Here is a 22,750-nt window from a genome sequence, read left to right on the forward strand (position 1 = left end):
GAGGTCAGATGGAGGTCCCCAAATCCAAGCCTCTTGTTGATTTCAATAGAACCGGTTTTGTGCACTTGGATCCCATTCTAACTGGGAATCACACACAGCCAAGTGATGGGAGAACCCTCCCGGCCCTAAGTAAGAAGAACCTTGCTCTCTGGCCTTGCCTCCCTACATCGGGTCAACTGGTTCAAACCCAGTTTATTTGCGTAAGATGATAGAGAGCACACATATATGCCTCTGTGTGTGGGTGTGTGTATGTGGGTGGGTGGGTTCCTTTCCTCTATATATGAAAAATATAGCAGAGGAAAAGATAATGTTCCCACGGCTGGAAAAGATGAGATCATTTGTAAGTGGCTTGTTAAAGTGCACATCATTTTCCTGATCAGCGGTAGCGAGACTGCATCTTTAGGAGCTGATGCGATTTATCATGTTATTATATATTTAGGGGCTTTTTGAAAATGCTGTTATTTACTCAACCGACTGTGTATATAGACTATTTAAAGCAGATTTTTGACCCAGTAGACTGTACCAGCCCCATCTATCGTCTCAATGAGCATGTGGGGACTCTTAAATATGCAGATTATTGACACAATAGACTATGAGCGCTGGAAACATACTCTAGACGGGTACATTCAAGTCATTGGGGGATGATATGTTTCTAAAAAGCATTTTCAAGGCAGACCCATACATTCAGCCAAGCTCTATGGAAAAAGGTACATCTAAATGGAGGACACTCTGGCTTTGGAGGGAAATTTCTGATTTCCAGAAATCAGGTGTTCTGATTAGCATTGAGTGACGGTCTGCCCATTTGTCTGTGAGCATTTAAACTACCCTCTATTGAATGCCGAGCAACGTCACGAAGAGCTTGAGCTTGTTTTATTCTAACATGCAAAGAAGCCACTTTGTTAGAGTTAGAACAAATTCATTCTTTTAGTCAAAGTATGTATTGAGCACCATCTGTTAGCCAGTGGTGTCTTTGGTTGTGAATAACAAATTTTATCTCTGGCTAACTTGAATCCAAATAAGCAATGTATTTTGGAAGGAGCATGGAACAGATCACTGAAAAAGAGGCCAATGTGACCCTGAAGGTCAAGAGGACAGAATCAATGGATGACCTCTTCCTGATGCTCTTGTCAAGATGGATCCATTTCAATCATTTTTCATGCTTGAGTCATAGGGTCTAAATTTGAATTCTAGGGGCTCATCATGGGTGGCTCAATCGGTTGAGCGTCCAACTCTTGATTTCAGCTCAGGTCATGATCTCAGGCTCATGGGATTAAGCCCTGTATCACAGGCTCCTCCCTCAGTGGAGAGTATCTGTCTCTCTCCCTCTCTCTCTCTCTCTGTTCCTCCCCCTAACTTGTGCTCTCTCTAAAATAAATCAATAAATGGATTTTTTTTAAAAAGAATTTGAATTCTATGGAGCAACAGTGATTGGCCAGGCTGTGATAGTGTGCCTATACTAAAAAAAAATAATAAAATAAAAAGGAAAGAAAAAAGAGAAGATTTTTATGTTTTTGTTCTACCTCCCTGCTCTTTAAACAAAATACCAAACATTTAAACACAGGCACAATCTGGATTATTCTTATTGGAAAATAGTCTAGCAGCACTGGAGTCTCATTAAATTAATTTCCCAAAGATCAAAATCTGTGTTCTGCTGGCTTCTTTTCAATGTGCCTGGAAGGGAGCAGATTTTTTTTTTTAAGATTTTATTTATTTATTTGAGAGAGAGAGAGAGCATAAGAAGGGGGAGCAGCAGAGGAAGGAGGAGAAGCAGGCTCCCCACTGAGCAGGGAGCCCAACCCATACAAGGCTCCATCCCAGGACCTAGGGATCATGACCTGAACTTTAGGCCAACGCTTAACCAACTGAGCCTCCCAGGCACCCCAAGAAGGGAGCAGATTTATAGAGCTTAGCTCTGACAGTGTTTTAACTACATCAATCCCAAAGGTGATCTTATGCCTTAAAAAATAAAATCAGTTACATTACCTATTTTAACATGGGAGATGTTTTCAATTTAAAGGGGAGTTGATTTCAATTACAAACTCACCCGAATTGCAAAAGCAAAGGGACAAGGTATGGAGGCAGAGCACCCCACCATGCTAGCCCGCAGTGGAGAGTAGAGGGTGTCCTCAGTAGTCACTTCAAGAACTGCATTCCCCTGTATTGGGAATGCAGGAATGAGTTCGTGGGGTTCATGATTAAATCGGAGAAAAAGATTTCCAGTGCTGTCTCTCAGTTTTGCTAGCGCTGACATTTGGGCCAGATCATTCTTTGTTGTGGGGGCTGTTCTATGAACTGTAGGGTGTTTAGCAGTATCTCTGGCCTCCACCCAGTAGATGCCAGCAGCACTCTGCCTCCCCAGTTAGGACCATCCAGATATCTCCAGACATTGCCAAATGTCCCTTGGGGGTAACATCATCCCCAGCTGGGTCGCCAAGAATATGTTAGGTATCCCCAGAAAGAGCAGTGGGAGCCCGTATGTGTCTCCGGTTACATGTGCCCATGGGGACTGGGACCCTCCTTGGGTAAACGTTGCCTCTGCTATTCTATTTAAGCAATATTCTGAAATACAAGACCATGCAAAAATGTATAGAAGACAATATAGGCAAGGAGATAGAAGAACATTTGTTGAGTTCTTATTGTGCGCCCCAAACTCCTAGGGCTGGGTGCATGGAGATAAACACCAACAACCTCCTTGCTTTTAAAGAGTTTACCATCTGAGAGGTGAGATCAAGAGTCACAATTTGATATGTCCAGTAGTAGATATGGGTCGAGTCCTATGGACCACAGAGAAAGGGAGACTATACTCTGGGAGCTTGGAAAAAAGTGCTTAGAGCAGATATGGCATGTGAGGTGGGTTCAGAATTCAAAATAGTGTGTAACTAATGATGGATTAGGTGCTTGGCTAGGAACAGGAATCCTAACTTTTACAGTATTGACTGTCTTATCATCATGGATAATTAATGGACAGAATAGCAAAAGGGGATTGCCTTATACTTTGTTAAACTGGGGAAAAAAGGTAATAATTGTTAAGGGCAAAAGAATATACATACCAACAAATAAAACAACGTGTATCGTGCAAAATGTGAATATATTGCAAGGCTAATGTACATGTATTGATAAAAATATATCTAATTTATAAAGTAATAGCTAAAGCAATACTATGAAATGTGCACAGATGAGTAGCTAGATCTTGGAGCTCTTGATTGTAAGTAACTCAACACAAACTATCCTAAGTAGCAAAGAGAATTATTTGCTCATGAAATTCCAAAGTACAAAAGCAATAAGGTTTCTGGTGGAGTCTGATCAAGATTCTAGCTCCAATTTGTTATAATTTTCTTGGCTCTATGCTGTCATGTATGTTAGCTTGGTCCTCAGGCTAACGTCCCTCGTGATAGTGACATTGCTGCTAGCAGTTTATAAAATTATTCATGTATAAAAATGGGGAAAAAAGAAAGGGAGAGACCTTTACTTTCTTAACCATCCAATCAGAGTGAGAGTGTTGATTCCCTGTTGGCTTAGGTTAGGCGGAAATCACCTAAATGAACCACTATTCCAGTGTGATTAGATTAGTCAAAGTGGAGCCTCCACACAGACTTGGGTGGCACCAATGCCACCCATACTTGATAGACTGGGGAGCAACCACATTGTTTACTGTAATTTATCAGGGAACACTGATGATTTTTCAGTGTTGCCCATGAATTAGCGAAGTTCATTCTTAAACGTCTATAAGTAACAAAAAATTGACAAGATCTGGAAAGGCTACCGATATCCTCTTTGAAACTCTTAAGTGTGCCTGCTAATTTTGCCTATCTCCCAAGAATCATTCAAAAGTGTAAGAGGCTGCAGATAAGATGCTTTTCCAGTGACCCAACCCATGCATAACTGTCCGCCCCCAACTCAGAAAGTTCTGGTGCTTTTTCTTATAATTTCTCCAGGGAAAGAAAAATTACCTTTGACACCAAAACGCAAACCAACCAATTAGCTGAAAACTGCCCTTTTGTTGTTGTTAAGGGGGAAAAAATACATATATTGTTATTTTTTAGGAGAATCAATTTCACTTTGATAAGAGTGGTTCCGGAGCTGGTTGAGAACCAACATCAGAAGATTTTTCTAGAGGGAAAAAAAAAAAAAAACAGAAATAGGCCAGAATGAATACCAAAGACGAGATAGTGGCTGTATTATGAGCCATCTATCAGTGTTCACCATTGGAGGATATTAGATCACCAGATAGTGACCTCTTCTGCTGCCCTCTCCCAGGACAGTGGCTAATTTGGTACTATTTGGGGGGTACTAACATAGGAACCTCAAGACTTTTCCTATTTACCTACCTCCTTTGTAGATGGAGACTGAGGAAAAGTGACAAGTCTTGAAAGGCCATCTTAAACCAACCCTTACCTTAAAATCAAAGGGTCAGAAAACCCAAGAGAATTTTCTGCTGGATTATTCAAACTGTTGATTCAAAAGATCACAGACCTCTGTATCTCCCAGAATTTGGGTCATTTCCAAGAACCGCTTCATCCAACTGTCCAGTGGGGATTTGGCCCTAGATCAGACTTGGGTGTTTTATTTAAGTTGCCTCATTTAAAAGCTAACCTAGTTAATTAAGAACTGAAATAGGTCAGGATTTATTTGACAGAGTTACCGGAGTTATTTAGAAATGCTAATCCCTTTCATCATTAACTTTTTTGTTTGTTTGTTGCTTGTAGTATAAAAATACTCAATCTGATAAGGGGATTTAAATAAATCCAGAAGGAATTGATTGAAAATAATGCTAAAAACATGATGGATTTTTCTTTTATTATCAGCCAACACTTGAAAGAATAAATACTAAAATCCTGAGAAATCCAGCCTCATAATGTTGCTCTTCATGGCTAGGTCTTTGTTCTTGTAATAATAAGAGGAGGTATGTATGGAGTGCTTACTATTACCAGGCATTTGGAGTTCTTTCCAATTATCTCAAATCCCATAGTCATCTTTGAGGCAGGTACTATTATTACCTCCAATTTATAGATAAAGAGAATGAGACCCACAGAGGTGGCTAGTTTGCTCAAGATGACAATGTGAGATTTGGCAGAGGTAGGATTTGAACCCAGGCAGCCTTGCTGCAGACACTGTGCTCTTCAGTTCCATGTCATGACAGCCGTGAAGGTGGTGCCCACACTTTCCTTTCTGATATCTTCTTTAACGGCACTGAGTGCTGTCCTCCAGGCAGCCCCCTGCCTCACGGACAACTAGACTAAGGATGCGTACCCCCCTTCCTCATCACCAATTCCTGAAGCTGTAGCTGACCTTGACTTTGCAGCATTTTTAAACTCTTGACATTTGGGGCTAAATACTTCTTCATTCTAGGGGACTGTCGTATGTGTTGTAGGGTGTTTAACAGCATCCCATGGCCTCTCTCTCCACTAGTTGTCGATAGAACCTCTTTTCCACTTGTGAAAACCAGTGATGTCTCCAAACATTGCCAAATGTCCCAATGGGTGCAGACTTGCTCCAGATTGAGAACCCCTATGTTAGAGTTTGTTGATGACCCAATTGGCTCCTAGGCCCACATGTTCTTCTACAGAAGCCAGCTACCAGGAAATGATCTGATCAACTCATTCACCCTAAAGTGCCAAGGTGAGAGAAGAGAATAAGTCTTTTTATTTTTACAGGGGATAAGTTCTTGGTATGCCATATGCCAAATCAACAAGAGTCTAATTGTGGGGTTTGAGGCAAGAAGTAGGTGTGAAGAAGAGTGTTTCAGACTTGAGGAGGAAAGGGTCTTTTCAGTGCCTCTGAATCCACCCCCCATCTGTCCCTGACTTCCTCTGCCTCCCAGGAGGCCAGCCCATCCTATATGGCACCTCAGCCATCCAAAGGGATATCCAGTTAAAAAGTCTTTGTGTTATTCTCTATGGCTTGAGAGTGGGTTGGAACCAATGGGTAAAATCTTAAGTTTATCAGCTAGAAAAAAACTGTCCTTTCCTGATGCAACCGCTCACTCATTCATTTCACAACTTGGCCATTCCTTCATTTCTTCCTATATTCAACAAATGTTTGAACAAGTTGGGCCCTGGATAGCAATGGACTATAGTGGTGAGCAAGATAGACTCCACCTGCCCTTGGGGGGCTTATGTTTGGTCCCATTGGGAAGCCAAACAACCCAGTGAATAGGAGAATAAAGTAATTGCAAGCTGAGATAAAAACTGTACAGGAAGAAGTAGGGTGGGGCTGAGATAAAAAATAACTTTGGCAGTTAGGGATTTGGGGGAGGGGAGTGAGCAGTGGTTACAGGATCAGGGATGACCCCTTTGAAGACAGGCCTTTGAGCTGACACTAAAAGACTGAGAAAGAATTAGACGTAAGAAAAGGGGGAGACCTCCCATATACAAGAAGCAGAATTTCAAAGGCCTTAGCAGAGCAAAGAATTTGGTGAGTTTGGGGATAGGTTGGAGAATTCAGCAAGGGACACAGCTGGGAGGAGCTGTGAAATGGAAAGAGGATGGGTCAGAGCCTGCAGGGTGCATTAGGGAGCTATTGAGAGGGGTTATGCAGAGGTAGCTGGGCCTCCAGTTAGCAGGTCCCCAGTCACTGCCACGCAGGTTGATGGACTGTAGGAAAGGAAGACCGGCCACCCACTGAGGAGGCCATGACATCTACCAGAGAAGAACTGATGGCAGCCTGGACCAAGCAGTGGTATGGGGGTGGATAACAGCATGCAGCGTTCAGATTTATTTTGGAAATAGAATTGACATCTCTGGCTGACAAATTAGATACAGAGAGTGAGGGGAAAAAGAAGAACGCAGCATAGATTGTAGAGCTCGACAGAAGTCCCAATTCAGCTACGTGACTCTGGAGATGTAATTAACATTCTCTGCAATTCAATGTCATCATCTGTTAAGACGGGATTGGAAAGACATACAGTGTTGTGGGGATCAAATAACGTAACACATATAAAAAATTAGCCCACTGGCTCTTGCTTGTACCTTTGCTCTCAATAGATGTTGGCTCTTAGTATTTTTTAATAGAGGATGAGCTGCCTCAAAGCTGGGAGTTCTCCATTACTGAAGACGTTCAAGTATATGTTGAGAGGTTACTTGACTAAAGTGTTAATAAAATGAGGAAAGCACAGCAGGAAAGCTTGAACTAAAAGCTTTCCCCAGTCCTGAGATCTGATCCAATAGTATCATGGTGGAAACCTGGCTCAACTCCTAGGGGAAAGGATGGCGAGGAATGGTGGTGTTCGTAACCAGACTGGTCATAACAGTCATGGTGGGGAATCCAACATGAAGAAGAGTTGGAAGGTCCAATGTTTAATCCATTAATTGAAGAGTTGAAGAACACCAGGACAAGAAAGTCCTTCCCTGGCTAAAGCCAAATTGCCCACAAGGTACGAAAGACCTTTCCACCTCAAGCTTCTGTGATTCTAGAGACAGCATAGACTTCACCAGGAAAGCAAAGGCCAGTTCGCTTTTTGACAGAGCCAATTTAGCTTCTCTGAGGGAACAGTGAGCTTTCTTCTTTCTTTCTTTCTTTCTTTCTTTCTTTCTTTCTTTCTTTCTTTCTTTCTTTCTTTCTTTCTTCTTAATGGGAAGTGGTCACAGCCATGAACTTAGCAAAAGAAGCAAGTTAAAATTTCTCCGTTCTTGGCTAATGCAGTTAGACGTCTTTGAGAAAAGGCAATGAGAAGTGGTCATTATCCATTATCTGCACGAAATATTTCAGAGAAAAAAGCAGCATTGGCCAAAAAAGAGAGAGAGAGAGAGAGAGAGAGAAGAAAAGATGTTTGACATCAGGCCAGGCAAGAGGGGAATAAAATCACCTTCTCACTCTGTGGGATGGCTGTGCTGATGTTATTTCAAGTAAAATGGAAATATATGTCTGAAAAAATACAGATGGTGCCTCAGCTGCATATGCTTTCTGAAGGTCATTCTGGACAGTAATTCACTGTCCCTTTTCTTGGAGGGGGAAATCCCTCCAAACTTTCCAGTCTTGGAAAGAACTATATATGTGGTGTGTTTCTATCTCCCTAGGAGAGGAAAATGTATAGAGAATCAGAATCCACGTTTTGCTGAAAATGGTTGCTACCACTTGAAAAGTCAAAGCCTAAAGATCTACATTTGATAGGAGAGCCTCACTCCTATTGTGTAGTTTCTTTGTCTCTGTTTCGTTTCACTTCATTTTATCCCCTGCTTCTGATTTATGGCTCTGTTGGCATGAAGATAATATAAGGATAATGACTTCTAACCTGAAACTACCAGAAAGCTGATGAACCAGCCCCCTTCCAGCCCTCCTCCATGAATATTTTCTCCTTCTGCTTTTTAAAATCGTCACCAGGATACTTCCCAATAATACTATACACTGGACTGATATTGTAGGTAGTAAAATACAGAGCATTTTTCTAGACCTTCTGCTTTGAGCATTTGTCATTTCTCTCCATGCAAAGCCCAAGACCTCCAACAAAGACCTTTCCCCTCAGATGGTGGGTTGCTTTATTTCTTGAAGACTGCAGACATGATCATTATGGGTAATGACCTAATAACTTGCTATTCGATGTTTGCACATTGCTTCTACGGAAGTTCCTAGCACACATACCACTGGCTCCTTATAAGAATGATTTAATGTCAAGTAACAAACCCCAAACTGGAGGAAGCTCTTATGCATGACAAATACAGAGCTGGTTCATATCTAATGCAAATATCATCCAAAAGCTGTTGGCTTGGGATAGGATTTAGGGATAAAAAGATGCCAAAGTCAATTGATGTCGGCCGCCTGTGGGTTCAGGTGGGAGGTCAGGGTGTGCGATGTTTATAAAATGCCTAGAACAGGCCCAGGAAGTTGGGAGGTTGTCCTGTACCTTGGCGTTTTATACACTTCATCGGATTTGACCCTCCTATCTCTCCTATGAAGTAGACACTGTACTCATTCCCATTTTATAGATGAGGAAGCTGAGCCTCCTCATTTTGGGAAAGTTTTAGCAACTTTCCCAAGATCACATGAAGCAGTAAGTGGCAGATTTGAACAGAGACCTGCTGGTGCCACAGCCCATGGGCCATCCTATTTCTTCATTAGCTGCTCAGTCCTGGAATCAGTGACTTTTGTTTTCCTCTTGCTCAGGGCTTCCCAGCATAAACTGGGGGCAGTGGTCTAAGCCCCAGGATTTCATCTTCTGGTCCTTGGAGAGGAAAGGGCCTGGCCCTCTCAAAGATACATTCTCCTTCGGCAAAGCTGGTACCCACATACCCGTATGAATCCAGCCAGAGAGAAGCAGATTGCTAAATACCTTGCTACTAATTAACAGTTTTGCAGTTCACGGCAGGGCTTCTCAAACTTGTTTGCAGGTAGGAATCCCCTTAGGGATCTTGTGAACTGCTTCCTCCTCCAGAGGCCTGGGCTGGGCTTGAGAGTCTGCATTTGTAACAGGTTCCCAGGTGATGCTGCTGTGGTTCCAAGAACCAGCCTGTGAGTCGCGAGGCCTTACTGTACATTTTCTCTTCCAGTTTCCCCTGTGTCCCCACAGAGCCCGATGAGGCAGGCGGGCTTGGGGTTGTCACCCCTGATCCACTTGATAAGGAATCAAGGTCAAAGAGCTGGCATATGCAAAAGCACCTGTAGAACATTCCAGATCCTCACAGTCTTTGCCTCTCCTAGCTCCCTGGGTTCGGAGGTTGCAAACGGATCTGTCCCAGACATACTTGGTTTCATCTACATGGTTTGGCCAAACAAAATATCTGGCAGCCCTAAGACCCGCCCCCCCATGGCTCGTCCTGCACCTTTTCTCTGTGATATAAACATTCCACTGCCCGCAGCTCCTCTGCATCTGTCTAGACCAGTGCCAGCACCACCCACCTTCTCAACTGAGGATTCTTTTTCTTCCATCTGTGGCCAATTCTGCCCACTTAAGTTATTGCTCACCTCCAGCCATGTGTGACCTTTCCATGACCTGGTTCTCCCCAACCTCGCAGCGTCTGACTTCTCTCCGTAACTCCTCCCTCTCTTCTCCTTGGCCTTTGGAGAACCACTGTGATGGGCATTCCAGCAAAACTTGACCAAAATATCTTGCCTGTGGTAGCTGCAGAATAAATATTTCTTGATTAAATGAATAAACAGATGAACCACAAAGCGATGACTGAGTATCCACTTCCCCCGATGTAAACTCGTCGTGTCCTTTTTTTTTTTTTTCCTTACGATCAAGATGTGGAGCAAGACACAGAGCACGATTAGGAAACAGCTTTATGGGCCGATGTGCTCTGTCGGGGACTCAGGAAAGTGCCCACAGCAAGAGTGTGTTAACTAAGTGGACTTTTTTTTTTTTTTTCCTCATACAGACCCCATCTGCTATGCATCCCATTGTACAAGCAAAGTGTTCCCATTAGTCGAATGGTCTACAGGAAGTAATCAAAGAGATGCGTTGTTCTTGATGACCTTCAGAAAGCTCTAGGTCCATCACTAAGTGCACTATGGGTTCAGAAGAAGCCCCCCCCCCCCCCCGCCCCCAGCGCTGCACCAAGTCCCTCTCCAACATTCTTGAAACAGGGATTTCTCTTTGTTTGGTTCTGATCTTCAGATGGAGGGAACAAGCCCTTCGTCTCTCTTGACCTGTGTGTACAAGTCACCCTTATGGGAATGAGTCGTGTGTAGCGTGGCAGGGAGAAGAATCTGTATGCTGTGAATTTTACTTTTCCTGTTGAAAATTGTCCTGCCTCGGAAGGTGCATGAACTAAGATGATTTCCCCCCCGGCCGCAGGGAGACTGAGCCTGGGCTGGTGCTACCCAGCTTCTCAGAAAGGCAAGTCTGTGCTCCTGAGCGGTGTCAGGGATCCCACGGCCCTCTAGCCCACCACTTGCTGAAGCAGAGAGCTTCGGACCCCCTCGGCGCCGGGCCTGGCCACCACTGGAAGTAGCTCAGTCTCCTTGAACTAAATCCTCTTATCTCTCTACTCAGCCTGCCAACAAGAGTGCCAATTAGTGCCAATAATAATATACATATTAACAGATTTCTAGACCACAGTCACCAAAACACTAGAGATTCGTGACAGGGAGGCCTTCCTCTGTGTCATCATTTAGCGTACCTACTGGGTACACGGCGAGAAATTCTTGCGATCCCTTCATTTACGTCTGCCCTGCACACTGTGGAATCTTCGTGTGATTTTAAACTGTCATTTAGTGGGGTAGATTGGTGAAAATGATCCTGTCACCACTGGATATGTTTTTAAATGAGGTCTTGGTTGAGTTCTGGTTTAGTTTTTTGAAAATCAGCCTTCTTGAATTTTATATTCTTCTCGGGTTATAACTGTTCCACCTCTACTGCCACTTTAAAAACTGTCAGTGTTTTTACGGTAAACACTCTATTGTGGATTTTCAAGGCAACTACAAAAATGTATGCCTGGCAAAAAATCTGTTATCTAACATCATGCAACCCATGAATTATTTTGCACAATTTCATTTAAATCATTCTGAATAGACATTTTTGGAACAATTGAGGTGGGGATTTTTTTTTAAATTGTTCCTCCTTTGTTTTTTATTTTAACCTTTGATATAAGAGGGAATTTCTAAAATTTAAGGGTTTGTTTCTGAATTTTAGCCAGACACTAATAGGGTAAAAAGTTCACAGCATATAAAATATATTTTTCCAGTGACATTTCTCCTTTGTGAAAGCAAGAATTCAGGAGAAGACCACCCTAATATTTGTGGAACCTGTATCCTGGAACAGCTAATCTACCAAATTCATGACAAAATTAGTCCCTACTTTCAAAGTTCCCATGTGTGAGTCTTTTTTGAATCAGAGTCTGCTCACATTAAGAGTGCATTTTCTGATGCTTTGCAGTCTTGATGCTTATTTTCAATCTTCATACTTAAAAGTTTAAATTCACAGCTCAGGGATTTCTGGCAACAAGATCGTTGGTGGCTGGTTGGTCTGCAAAGATGATTTATGGGGATGTTCTGGCTTTATCATTGAGGGGAGCCGGTCAGGCTGGTTGTAATTCACACCTGATCTATATGGAAGGTTAGGGGAGGGAGCTTCACTCATCCCAGGTGCCGGTTGCACCATCAAGAAGTGGAGGTTTGCAACTGGAATAATCCCTTTGCATCCTATGATCGATTCATTCGTCCGCTCAGATAATTTGTGGACACCGTTCTGTGCCAGGGTGCGATCTGCGTGCTGCGAGAAGCAAGGTCTCCATCTCCATGGGGTGCAAACATTCCATCTTTACCTTTAGTGGGAGGAGACCATCAATGGGGGGCGGGGAACAAGATGATTTCAGAGTATGGCCGGTGCTACAGGGATCTCAATAAGTAGGTAGGTGTGATCTGGAGTTACAAAGAGAAGGGGAGACTGGTCAGGACAGGCTTCTTGAGAAGGAGCCCTGTGAGCCGGGACCTGAAGAATGAAAAGGAACCACCACGTGAAGGTCCAGAGGAAGAATTTTCAGAGCAGAGAGATCCGCATCTGCAAAGAACCAAGTCACGGAAGGGATGGGCAGGTGCAGCAAGGAGCGAGTGAGGGGGAGAGCCTCATGCCTCCGGCAGGGAGAGCAGGGTGAGGGGGATGGAGTGATGGGGCAGGGAGGTAGAGGCCAGGTCCTGCAAGCTCTGCAGACCAGGCTGAGGGTTTGGACTTCACTTTTAGTGCAGCATAAGGATGCTGCAGGAGTCAGAACAGAACAATGCCCCCACCCAATATCTTATTCTTTTGACAAAGGATCTTCTAGCAGTTCTGAGAAAAACCACCTGGAGGAACTAGAAGCAGGAAGCCCACTCACTCACCCTAGTGAACAATAAGGCACAGTCAGAGCGGTGGCCCTGGAGTGGAAGAGAAACGGTCCCTGGAGTCAGTCACTTAGAACAGCGCTGAGAGGCTCTGCTTAGGAATTCGCTGTCCTGGGGATGCGCAAGCTCCCTGTGGCCAGTGTCGGGCAGCAGCAAGGGCCGGGATTAGAAATTTAGGTTGGAAAGGGAGACGTTTGCCACCACGGAGTTTGATCTTCAACCTGAGATCCACAAGGAGGTTCTACAGAGAACCGTTCTTTCTATTGTGCCGTGGCATAATTGTGATCATTTTCTTTTGTTAAATAAGTATTCATAAGAATAAACTTGCCACTCATCCACTTTACCAAGATTTGCACATGATGCAGTCTTATTAAACAAATCATCGATAGAGAGAGAGAGACAGATAACTCATTACGCACCCAGATCACCCATATTCTGGCTGTCTTTCCTCTCGTGTCAGCTGCCGGTGGCAAACAAAATCACTTAAGTCAAGTGAACGGTTTTAAATGTATAATATTAAAATGTGGTTTTAAAAACTCCTTGGAACCCTCAGCCATCGTTAAAATACACTCACTTTGACGGATGCTTTGGCACTTTTTTTTATGAAGCTTTTCAATGCGTTACCTTATCGGGTGCATGAGATTTAGTCTGTTCTGCAGAAGAAAACAGACAAAAAGGGTCTCTCAGCACGAGTTACTCTTCTGTAAAGGTTATAGTAAACATGTCAATGCCTAATTAAGCAGAAAATTTTATCTGTATTGTGGGGGAGGCGTTTGCTGTCTCTGACTTTTCTTCTGGGGAATCCATTTAGAAGGACAAAGTAGATTGTGAAGCTGAGCTGGTCTGGAAAGCTCAGCTTCCAAATGTCAGCAGGGAAAAAAAAAACCAACAAAAACACCTCTTTTTTCCTTGTGTGAAAATGACTGTATTGGCTGCGCAGATTGAGGGGAGGGGTGCACACACAGGGGAACACACACACATGTATATTTTATCCATACACACTCACGCACACACACAATAACATGAATTGCCTCCAACCAAATGTCAGGCCCTGTGCTAGGCACTGCAAGTACTGACCTGACTAAAACCAGGCCACACTCTTAATCCATGGTGGCAACAGAAGACCTCTTTTCCCTCCTAGATTTTTTTCCACTGGCTGTTCGTGTGTAGTTATGTGTGTATGCATGTGTTGCTGTGACGCTGTGATCATATTGCTTGTAGAAATGGTACCTGTATGTCTTGGTTGGCCTGGAACAGCCTTGGCTAATGAGTGTTGTCCCAGTTTTTGAGCAAGAAAGCCCTTCTAATTCCCAAAAGTGACCCTGTTTGATTGATAAAAATCTGCCTGACTCTTTGGAGGTTTTTTGCTTGGCTCTGTAACAACTCATTTATTAATTTTATAACAGGCTTTTTCCTTGAGCTTAATGATATGACGAACATACCAAATACTAATTTGCAAACATACAAATTAGTCCGGGAAAAAGAAAATGCAACGAGGATGAGGGGGGTGGTCTAGTTTAGTCATCCAGTGATTTTAAACTGGGTTTTTCTTGCATGGAGTGACCACTGACTAATGGTTGTTCAACTAGATTGAGTAGCTTCTGTTTCTTCTAATCAATCTATGGAACTGGGGACCAGCAACACCAGTTTAATGAAAAATCCACTTGTCAGTGTACTAGGAAAGCAAAAACACAACACCAGTAACAATACAATAATGAGCACAACCACCAAGCCAGTGGCTAAACTGATTTTACATTTCATCTTGTTTTATGGTATCATGCCTTTAAAAAAACATATTTATTTGAGAGAGAGCATGGGGGAAGGGGTGGAGGGAGAGAGGAAAGAGAGAGAACCTCAAGCAGGCTCCCTGATGAGTGCGGAGCCTGACATGGGGCTTGATCTCATGTCCTGAGAACATGACCCGAACCAAAATCAAGAGTCAATGCTTAACTAACTGAGCCACCCAGGCGCTCTGTATCATGCCTTTCAAATCGTGGGCTCTTCTTCTCCAGCATTCCCATAATTCTCCCCTCTGAAGTGATTATCTATTTAGTAACTTCTTTTTTTAAAAGATTTTATTTATTTACTTGAGAGAGACCAAGAGAAAGAGAGCACAAGCAGGGGGAGCAGCAGAGAGAGAGAGAGAAGACTCCTTGAGGAGCAGGGAGGTCAACATGGGATCTTGACCTGAGCCAAAGGCAATTGGTTAACCAACTGAGCCACCTAGGCCCCCCTTTAATGACATTTCAATGAACCTTTAACTTTTGGACCTCTGCAAAGTTTTCTTATTCATTAGGTTGGCCATAGAGAGTGGAGTGGAGTGATTAGGACATGGGTGCTCTCATCAAACAGACCGGAGGCATGTCACTCCACAACACTAGCTCTGTGGCCATGGGCAAATTTCTTAACCTTAGAGCCTCCTCTTAACCAAGAGCCTTTGGAGTTCCTAGCTAGAGCTGCCGTATTCCCAGCAAAACCCCCTTTTCTTCTAACTCCCTCTGCCTGTCTCACAGGACAAACCTCTGGGCATGATCTCTCTTTTCCAAGTTTTCTTGCTGGTGAGTGGAAATATGATCCCACACCTTAGGGTTTCTCCCAAGGGCCCACCTGCACCAAGAAGGGAGAGAGAGGCTCACAAGGAAAGAAAACATTGCACGGAGATCATGCAAGCCTTGCAAATCCAAGGCTGAATCTCCCTTGATTTGGTACTTTAGTTACATTTTATCCACGTGGCTCTGAAAAGGCCAGGTGAAGGAAATGAACACATGGGCATAAATAGTCACTTTCCCCATCTCTGTTGATGGATATTTGCCCATTAATTCCCTTTGCACCCGCTCTCTCATGCCTTCATTTTCCCTATGCAATTACTGGCCCTAAATCCTCTCAGAGAAGGGAAGGCATGCATCCCCAATAGCACTTTGCATCTACAAATCAAACGTATAATTGGCATCTCATGACGGGTACCCACAAATCACAAAGCATTTGAAATTACAGGCACAAGATCGAGAGGGCATTTTCAGCCTTGTCTGAAAAGGTCTTCATAAACCTGTTTGAGAATAATAGGATATTCCCCAAATCTCCCATTCCAACACCATTTGCTATTATTTTAAAATCATTATGTTTGCCGAGCTTACGTAATTTTTCAGCTATCAATGGAAGATTTTATTCAATACTCCATAATCTCTCTTCCTGCTGTGCGACTCTCTACAAATAAAAATGTTATAACAAAAAAGACACTGGCTATCAAAAATATAATGGCTGTGCATCTAATTTACCTGTGAGCACTCAAAAATGATTTATTAAGATAATCGTATGCCAGTATATCCAAGTGTCTTGGGAAACCTTACCACCGAGATGCCAAGGGTCAAGTCTAGTTTTCCTATGAGCCAACATCCTTCTCTGTAGAGCTCTGTCTTTGTAGGATTTGAATTGCCATCCAGCTTTCCTGAAAGTCCTACCTACAAATTTAGCAACTGCCCCACTATCGGAGCAGTAGAGAGGTACGCCTTCGACATGAAAATAACATATTAACTTGGGATTCTAGGCATTTATAATGATTTGTGACTCCTGTCAATTAAAAAGCAAAAGGCGCGAGATAGCACCCAACACACCATTTGGCTTTTTCCCGTGTCCATGGCTTGCAGGTCATAAAAGCGTGGATTCAATTGCTCTTCCGCTCGGTCCTGGGAGCACTTAGGTCCAAGTGGGGAAACTAGGACGGAAGGCGTCCCCTTGTCACCTTATTTCATCTCTTCTTCTTCTTCTCTCTCGCAGGCTACGCCCAGGAGGAACAGCTGAAGGAAGACGAGGAAATAAAAGAAGAGGAGGAGGAGGAGGAGGACAGTGGTTCAGTAGCTCAGCTTCAGGGCAGCAATGACCCGGGGACAGACGAGGAGCTAGAGACGGGTCCGGAGCAGAAGGGCTGCTTCAGCTACCAGAACTCTCCCGGGAGCCACCTGTCCAACCAGGACGTGGAGAACGAGTCTCTGCTGAGCGATGCCAGCGATCAGGTGTCGGACGTCAAGAGCATCTGCGGGCGGGATGTCTCGGACAAGAAGGCCAGCGCGCACCCCAAGCTGCCCGGCGAAAGCCACAACTGCATGGATAAAATGACCGCCGTCTACGCCAACATCCTGTCCGATTCCTACTGGTCGGGCCTGGGCCTGGGCTTCAAGCTGTCCAGCAGCGAGAGGCGCAACTGTGACCCCCGCAATGGCAGCAGCAAGACGGATTTCGACTGGCACCAGGACGCACTGTCCAAAAGCCTCCAGCAGAACTTGCCTTCCAGGTCGGTGGGGAAGCCCAGCCTGTTCAGCTCGGTGCAGCTGTACCGACAGAGCAGCAAGATGTGCGGGACCGTGTTCACCGGGGCCAGCAGGTTCCGCTGCCGCCAGTGCAGCGCCGCCTACGACACCTTGGTCGAGCTGACCGTGCACATGAATGAGACGGGCCACTATCAAGATGACAACCGCAAGAAGGACAAGCTGCGACCCACGAGCTACTCGAAGCCCCGGAAGAGGGCTTTCCAGGATATGGACAAGGAGGACGCTCAGAAGGTTCTCAAGTGCATGTTTTGTGGCGACTCCTTCGATTCCCTCCAAGATCTGAGCGTCCACATGATAAAAACAAAACATTACCAAAAAGTGCCTTTGAAGGAGCCAGTACCAACCATTTCGTCGAAAATGGTCACCCCGGCCAAGAAACGCGTCTTTGATGTCAATCGCCCGTGTTCCCCCGATTCGACCACAGGCTCCTTTGCAGACTCGTTTTCTTCTCCGAAGACCGGTGGCCTGCAGCTGTCGTCCAACAACCGCTATGGCTACCAGAACGGCGCCAGCTACACCTGGCAGTTTGAGGCCTGCAAGTCCCAGATCCTCAAGTGCATGGAGTGCGGCAGCTCGCACGACACCCTGCAGCAGCTCACCACCCACATGATGGTCACCGGGCACTTCCTCAAGGTCACCAGCTCGGCCTCCAAGAAAGGGAAGCAGCTGGTGCTGGACCCCCTGGCCGTGGAGAAAATGCAGTCGCTGTCAGACGCCCCGAACAGTGATTCGCTGGCCCCCAAGCCATCAGGTAACTCAGCCTCTGACGGTGCGGCGTCCACGACCGAGCCGAAGAAAGAAAGTAAGAAGGACAAACCAGAGGAGATGGACAAGGACGAGAGAGTCATGAAAAGGGAGGAGTATGATGATCCTCTGCAAAAGCCTTTAGACCCCACCATAAAATATCAGTACCTAAGGGAGGAGGATTTGGAGGACGGCTCCAAGGGCGGAGGGGACATCTTGAAGTCATTGGAAAACACCGTCACCACAGCCATCAACAAAGCCCAGAATGGGGCCCCCAGCTGGAGCGCGTACCCCAGCATCCACGCGGCCTACCAGCTGTCGGAGGGCGCCAAGCCGGCTCTGCCCCTGGGATCCCAGGTCCTGCAGGTTCGGCCCAACCTCACCAACAAGCTGAGGCCAATTGCCCCAAAGTGGAAAGTCATGCCGCTGGTGTCCATGCCCACCAACCCGGCCCCGTACACCCAAGTGAAGAAGGAGCCCGACGACAAAGAGGAAGCCGTGAAGGAGTGCGGGAAGGAGAGCCCCCAGGAAGAGGCCTCGCCTTTCAGCCACAGTGAGGGGGATGCTTTCTCCAAAAGCGAAGCCCCTTCGGAAACCAAGAAGGCCGAGCCTCGTCTCCTGAAGGAGGAGGCCCGGCTGGTGGAGGAGGGCGGCGAGCCCGAGAAACGACCGCCCCTGGAGCCCGCGCCCACTCTCAGCAACGGGTGCACCCTCCCCACGCGGGCGCCCGCCCTGCCGTGCATCAACCCGCTCAGCGCCCTGCAGTCCGTCCTGAACAATCACCTGGGCAAGGCCACGGAACCCCTGCGCTCCCCCTCCTGCTCCAGCCCAAGCTCAAGCACAATGTCCATGTTCCACAAGTCGAATCTCAGCGTCCTGGACAAGCCGGGCTTGAGTCCCGCCCCGACGCGGCCCGCCAGCGTGTCCAGGCGCTACCTGTTCGAGAGCAACGATCAGCCCATCGACCTGACCAAGTCCAAGAGCAAGAAGGCCGAGTCTGCGCAAGCACAATCCTGTACGTCCCCACCTCAGAAGCACGCTCTGTCGGACATCGCCGATATGGTCAAGGTCCTGCCCAAAGCCACCACCCCGAAGCCCGCCGCGTCCTCGCGGGCCGCCCCCGTGAAGCTGGAAATGGATGTGAGGCGCTTCGAGGATGTCTCCAGCGAGGTCTCCACCTTGCATAAGAGGAAAGGCAGGCAGTCCAACTGGAACCCTCAGCACCTCCTGATCTTGCAGGCGCAGTTCGCCTCGAGCCTCTTCCAGACATCCGAGGGCAAGTACCTGCTGTCCGACCTGGGCCCTCAGGAGCGAATGCAGATCTCCAAGTTCACGGGGCTCTCAATGACCACGATCAGCCACTGGCTGGCAAACGTCAAGTACCAACTTAGGAAAACGGGCGGGACAAAATTTCTGAAAAACATGGACAAGGGACACCCTATCTTTTATTGCAGTGACTGTGCCTCCCAGTTTAGAACCCCTTCTACCTACATCAGTCACTTAGAGTCGCACCTAGGTTTCCAAATGAAGGACATGACGCGCCTGGCGGTGGAGCAGCAAAGCAAAGTGGAACAAGAGATCTCCCGGGTGTCGTCGGCTCAGAGGTCTCCGGAAACAATAGCTGGCGAAGAGGACACAGACTCTAAATTCAAGTGTAAGTTGTGCTGTCGGACATTTGTGAGCAAACATGCAGTAAAACTCCACCTAAGCAAAACGCACAGCAAGTCACCCGAACACCATTCACAGTTTGTAACAGACGTGGATGAAGAATAGCTCTGCAGGTATGGGTTTTACTCCCAGGTGATGGGACCGTAGCCTTGTGAGGAGCTTCTTGATGGGAGATGGGTCTGTGTAGAGGCAGCCCCTGTCTCCCAGTACCAAGAGGACAGTAGCCTGCTGGAATAGGACTTATCTGTATGAAAGACTAGAACACGATAAGTCCTACCCACCTCGATGTCTCCAGGTTAGAGTTGGCGAATAGAATGAAATGGGTTCAGAGAGATGGAGTTCACAGATTACTGCTTCAGGATACGTGATCTCCTTAGTGACCCCAAGGCCCAACTCTGAAGGTCCAGCCAAGGCTACACCTCATTTTAATTAATACGTACGGACTAACGTCACTGTCCCGTTTCACCCCCTCACCTTCCCGCAGCGATGCTAATGACTTAGAAAGTGAGTGGAGGGTGAGCAACAGAACGAACACTGTAGAGTTCCTGGGGGCAGCCACTATGCAGAGATTTCTTAATCGGCTCGTGAACTTTATTACTATTACTTGTAATTAATGCTTTTGGCAGCTTCCTTTCGGCAATCGCTATACCCTCCCCTCCCACCCCTCGGTTTCTTACCTCCATTAGGTTTGCTAGCAAAGAGTGTCTGCCCTGTAGTCAGACGGCAGCAAAATACACTCTGCAGATCATTGGGGTGAAAAGAGAGGAAGCCGATTTTCTTCTCTCCTCGTCCTCTGGTTTTCTTTAGGATACACCAGTATCGGCGGCCGCTTTTAACAAAGATAGATGCGCTGCATGCCCTTGGCAGTTTGCTTTTCCTAAAGAAAACGAACGACTTTCTGAACACCCTTTGCCGATGCACTTGGGGTCGGTCCCACAGCTTCAAGATCGTTTGCATCTTGTATCATAGAAGTTCTGTGCCTTGTATAGTCACTGGTGCCCAGACTCTCTATGTCACCTTCAGGAAAGAGGACAGAGACCAAGGTCAAATAATTTTGGCAGACTTGCCACACCGGCCGCTTTCGAATCTGGGCTGGGTCTTCACGTAATCCTTTCATCTCCTTTTTTTTTTTTTTTTTTTTTTTTTTTTTTGGTATTTTGTCTGCTTCCTTCTCTCTGCTCTTCAGCATGATACCCCCCTACATGCTAGGGACCTCCACACACACTCAAGTTGTCCTCTACCTGGGCCTTCCCCCCACCCCCCACCCAACCCCAGACAGGGACCTGACCTGACCTAAAGCTTCCGCACTTGCCAGTCCAGTTTATGTCATGCTAGGTGACAGATTAGTTCTTTTGGTTACTTCACAGTAAGATTATGGACAGTCAGTAATCACCTAAAAGCCCTCACCACCCCCTAGTGTCAGAGCATTTGTTTTTTAGATAGGAGATTTTTAGATCAAGCCACAAAGGTATGAGCAGGAGCAGAGCTCCAGGTGGAGGAGGGGTACTTACGTGGTATGGCTTTGGGCTCACCCCACATCAGGTGGGGAGATTTGCCAAGTGTGAGGATGGTCAAGATGAAATCGAGGGTGAAAATCTGGGACTGTCCCCTCACTGAGAAGATCTAAGAGCTTCCGATGGAGGGGGATCCCATCCTATAACTCTAATGGCTCCGTGGGCCCGAATGAAGACTGTTATTTTGTTTGCATGTTTTTATCATGATAATTAAAATGTGTTACTAGCAGATTCATCTCTTGCTTTCCAAGCATGATTTGTTCAGCTCATACTATTGAAAGAAAAGCCAAAATTCATCTACTGAATCTATAAGTGGGCTTGGGGCTTGGCAACATTCTATTTATTTGCTATATAACATTTTATATCTTATGTAACTTGCTATTATACTTTGCTGGTCCTTGGAAAAAAAAAAAAAAAAAAGGTGGATATATACAGAATACCCAGGGAGAAGAGAGATGTTTCCAATCCCATAGTGGTAGGTCCAAACCATGGTGAAGAGGACAAATAGGTAATGTTTATTTGTGCTACAATAAAGACCAATTTTCCACCTGTTAGGTTTGTAATCATTCTTTGAAAAAAAAAAAATAATATCACTGCCAAAACATTGCGATACGTAAATAGAAAGGTGGGAGAAAAAGAAAGCCATAGTCAAAATCTGAAACGTACATGTCTGTTCTAAGGAAGCAAAGATAAACTGATCATTTGGAAAACCCGACACAAAGGCACTTAACAAATCTGTTTAAATACCTAGATTGGATAGCTCTTCTCATCCCTCTGCATTTGTATAAAATAAATATTTCTGATTTGGACCTTTGAAGCACCACATCACAGAGTTATTATATGAAACCAAAGCTCCATTCGTATGTAAACACCGTGATGCTGTGCTCTTGAGATAGGATTACAGAGAAACAAGTTTGAGTATTTAAGCCTCATCCTAAACCATAGGAGTATACGTGTGTTGTGTGTACACACACACAAAAAAACCGGTGCGGGTGCATGGTGTGTTTATTAATACTAATGATATTATAATCTGCCTGAATAGCTCCCACATTTGCACAGAAGTGGCTCTCTGACCCTCTGGCCACCTAGGGAAGAAATCCTTCATCCTCGAGATCCTCTCTTAGAACAACATCCATCCAGTACCTTGCCCACTGCTTAGAGTTATGCAAATATATGTTTTTCAATTATCACAAAACGAGATCCCTGTTATCCGGAACTCTAATTTTAGTTGGTATGCGTGATAGCACAAACTGTACAAAATGACATGATGTCTTAGAAAGCACGGTCAAGATTTTATGGAAAATTTGGGAGCTCTATCGTATCTGTGTTCTCTGTGAGACACAAATTTTGGCCTGAATTTTCTTTCCTTTCTTAGATAGGTCTTAAATCCTGCAGAAGGCTCTGCCAAATATTAAAGGCAACGTTTCATTAAAAATTAATTAGGCAATATTAAATGTGCATCCCTATTTTAGGACATGAGTAATCTAAAACAATTTCAGTAAGTATTTGTATATATCTTTAAAAACCACATGCTCTCAAATAATAGAAATTAAACAAAGAGCAAATCAATGAGTCTAAAATGCATAAGGACTTGAAATTATAGTCATTATCGTGTAATACAGTGTACAAGTTTTGCAGCACACCTAGCCTTGAAATTGGGGGCAAGAATGAATTCTAGTCCAATAAGCTGCCGCCTTTGTTGTGGGTGATTTGATAAAAACACATGTTCAGGGTGAACAGCGCGTA

The 22,750-nt window shown here is 45.2% G+C and overlaps 1 protein-coding gene across 3 annotated transcripts in view; it reads left to right on the plus strand.

Annotated features, from left to right (window-relative positions):
- Nucleotides 1-22,750, plus strand: part of TSHZ2 (teashirt zinc finger homeobox 2) — a 443,345-nt gene that overhangs the window by 240,349 nt on the left and 180,246 nt on the right. The window contains exon 2 of one of the 3 annotated variants that reach the window (XM_038572621.1): nucleotides 16,528-19,603. In XM_038572621.1, coding sequence (XP_038428549.1) covers nucleotides 16,528-19,595 — 3,068 coding nt within the window. In that variant the 3' untranslated portion in view covers nucleotides 19,596-19,603. Of the gene's footprint in view, nucleotides 1-16,527; nucleotides 21,557-22,750 lie in introns of those variants that run through there. The other 2 variants (XM_038572622.1, XM_038572620.1) reach the window with 2 other exon arrangements.

Source organism: Canis lupus, chromosome 24 (assembly GCF_011100685.1).
Source record: "Canis lupus familiaris isolate Mischka breed German Shepherd chromosome 24, alternate assembly UU_Cfam_GSD_1.0, whole genome shotgun sequence".
Taxonomy (NCBI): domain Eukaryota; kingdom Metazoa; phylum Chordata; class Mammalia; order Carnivora; family Canidae; genus Canis; species Canis lupus.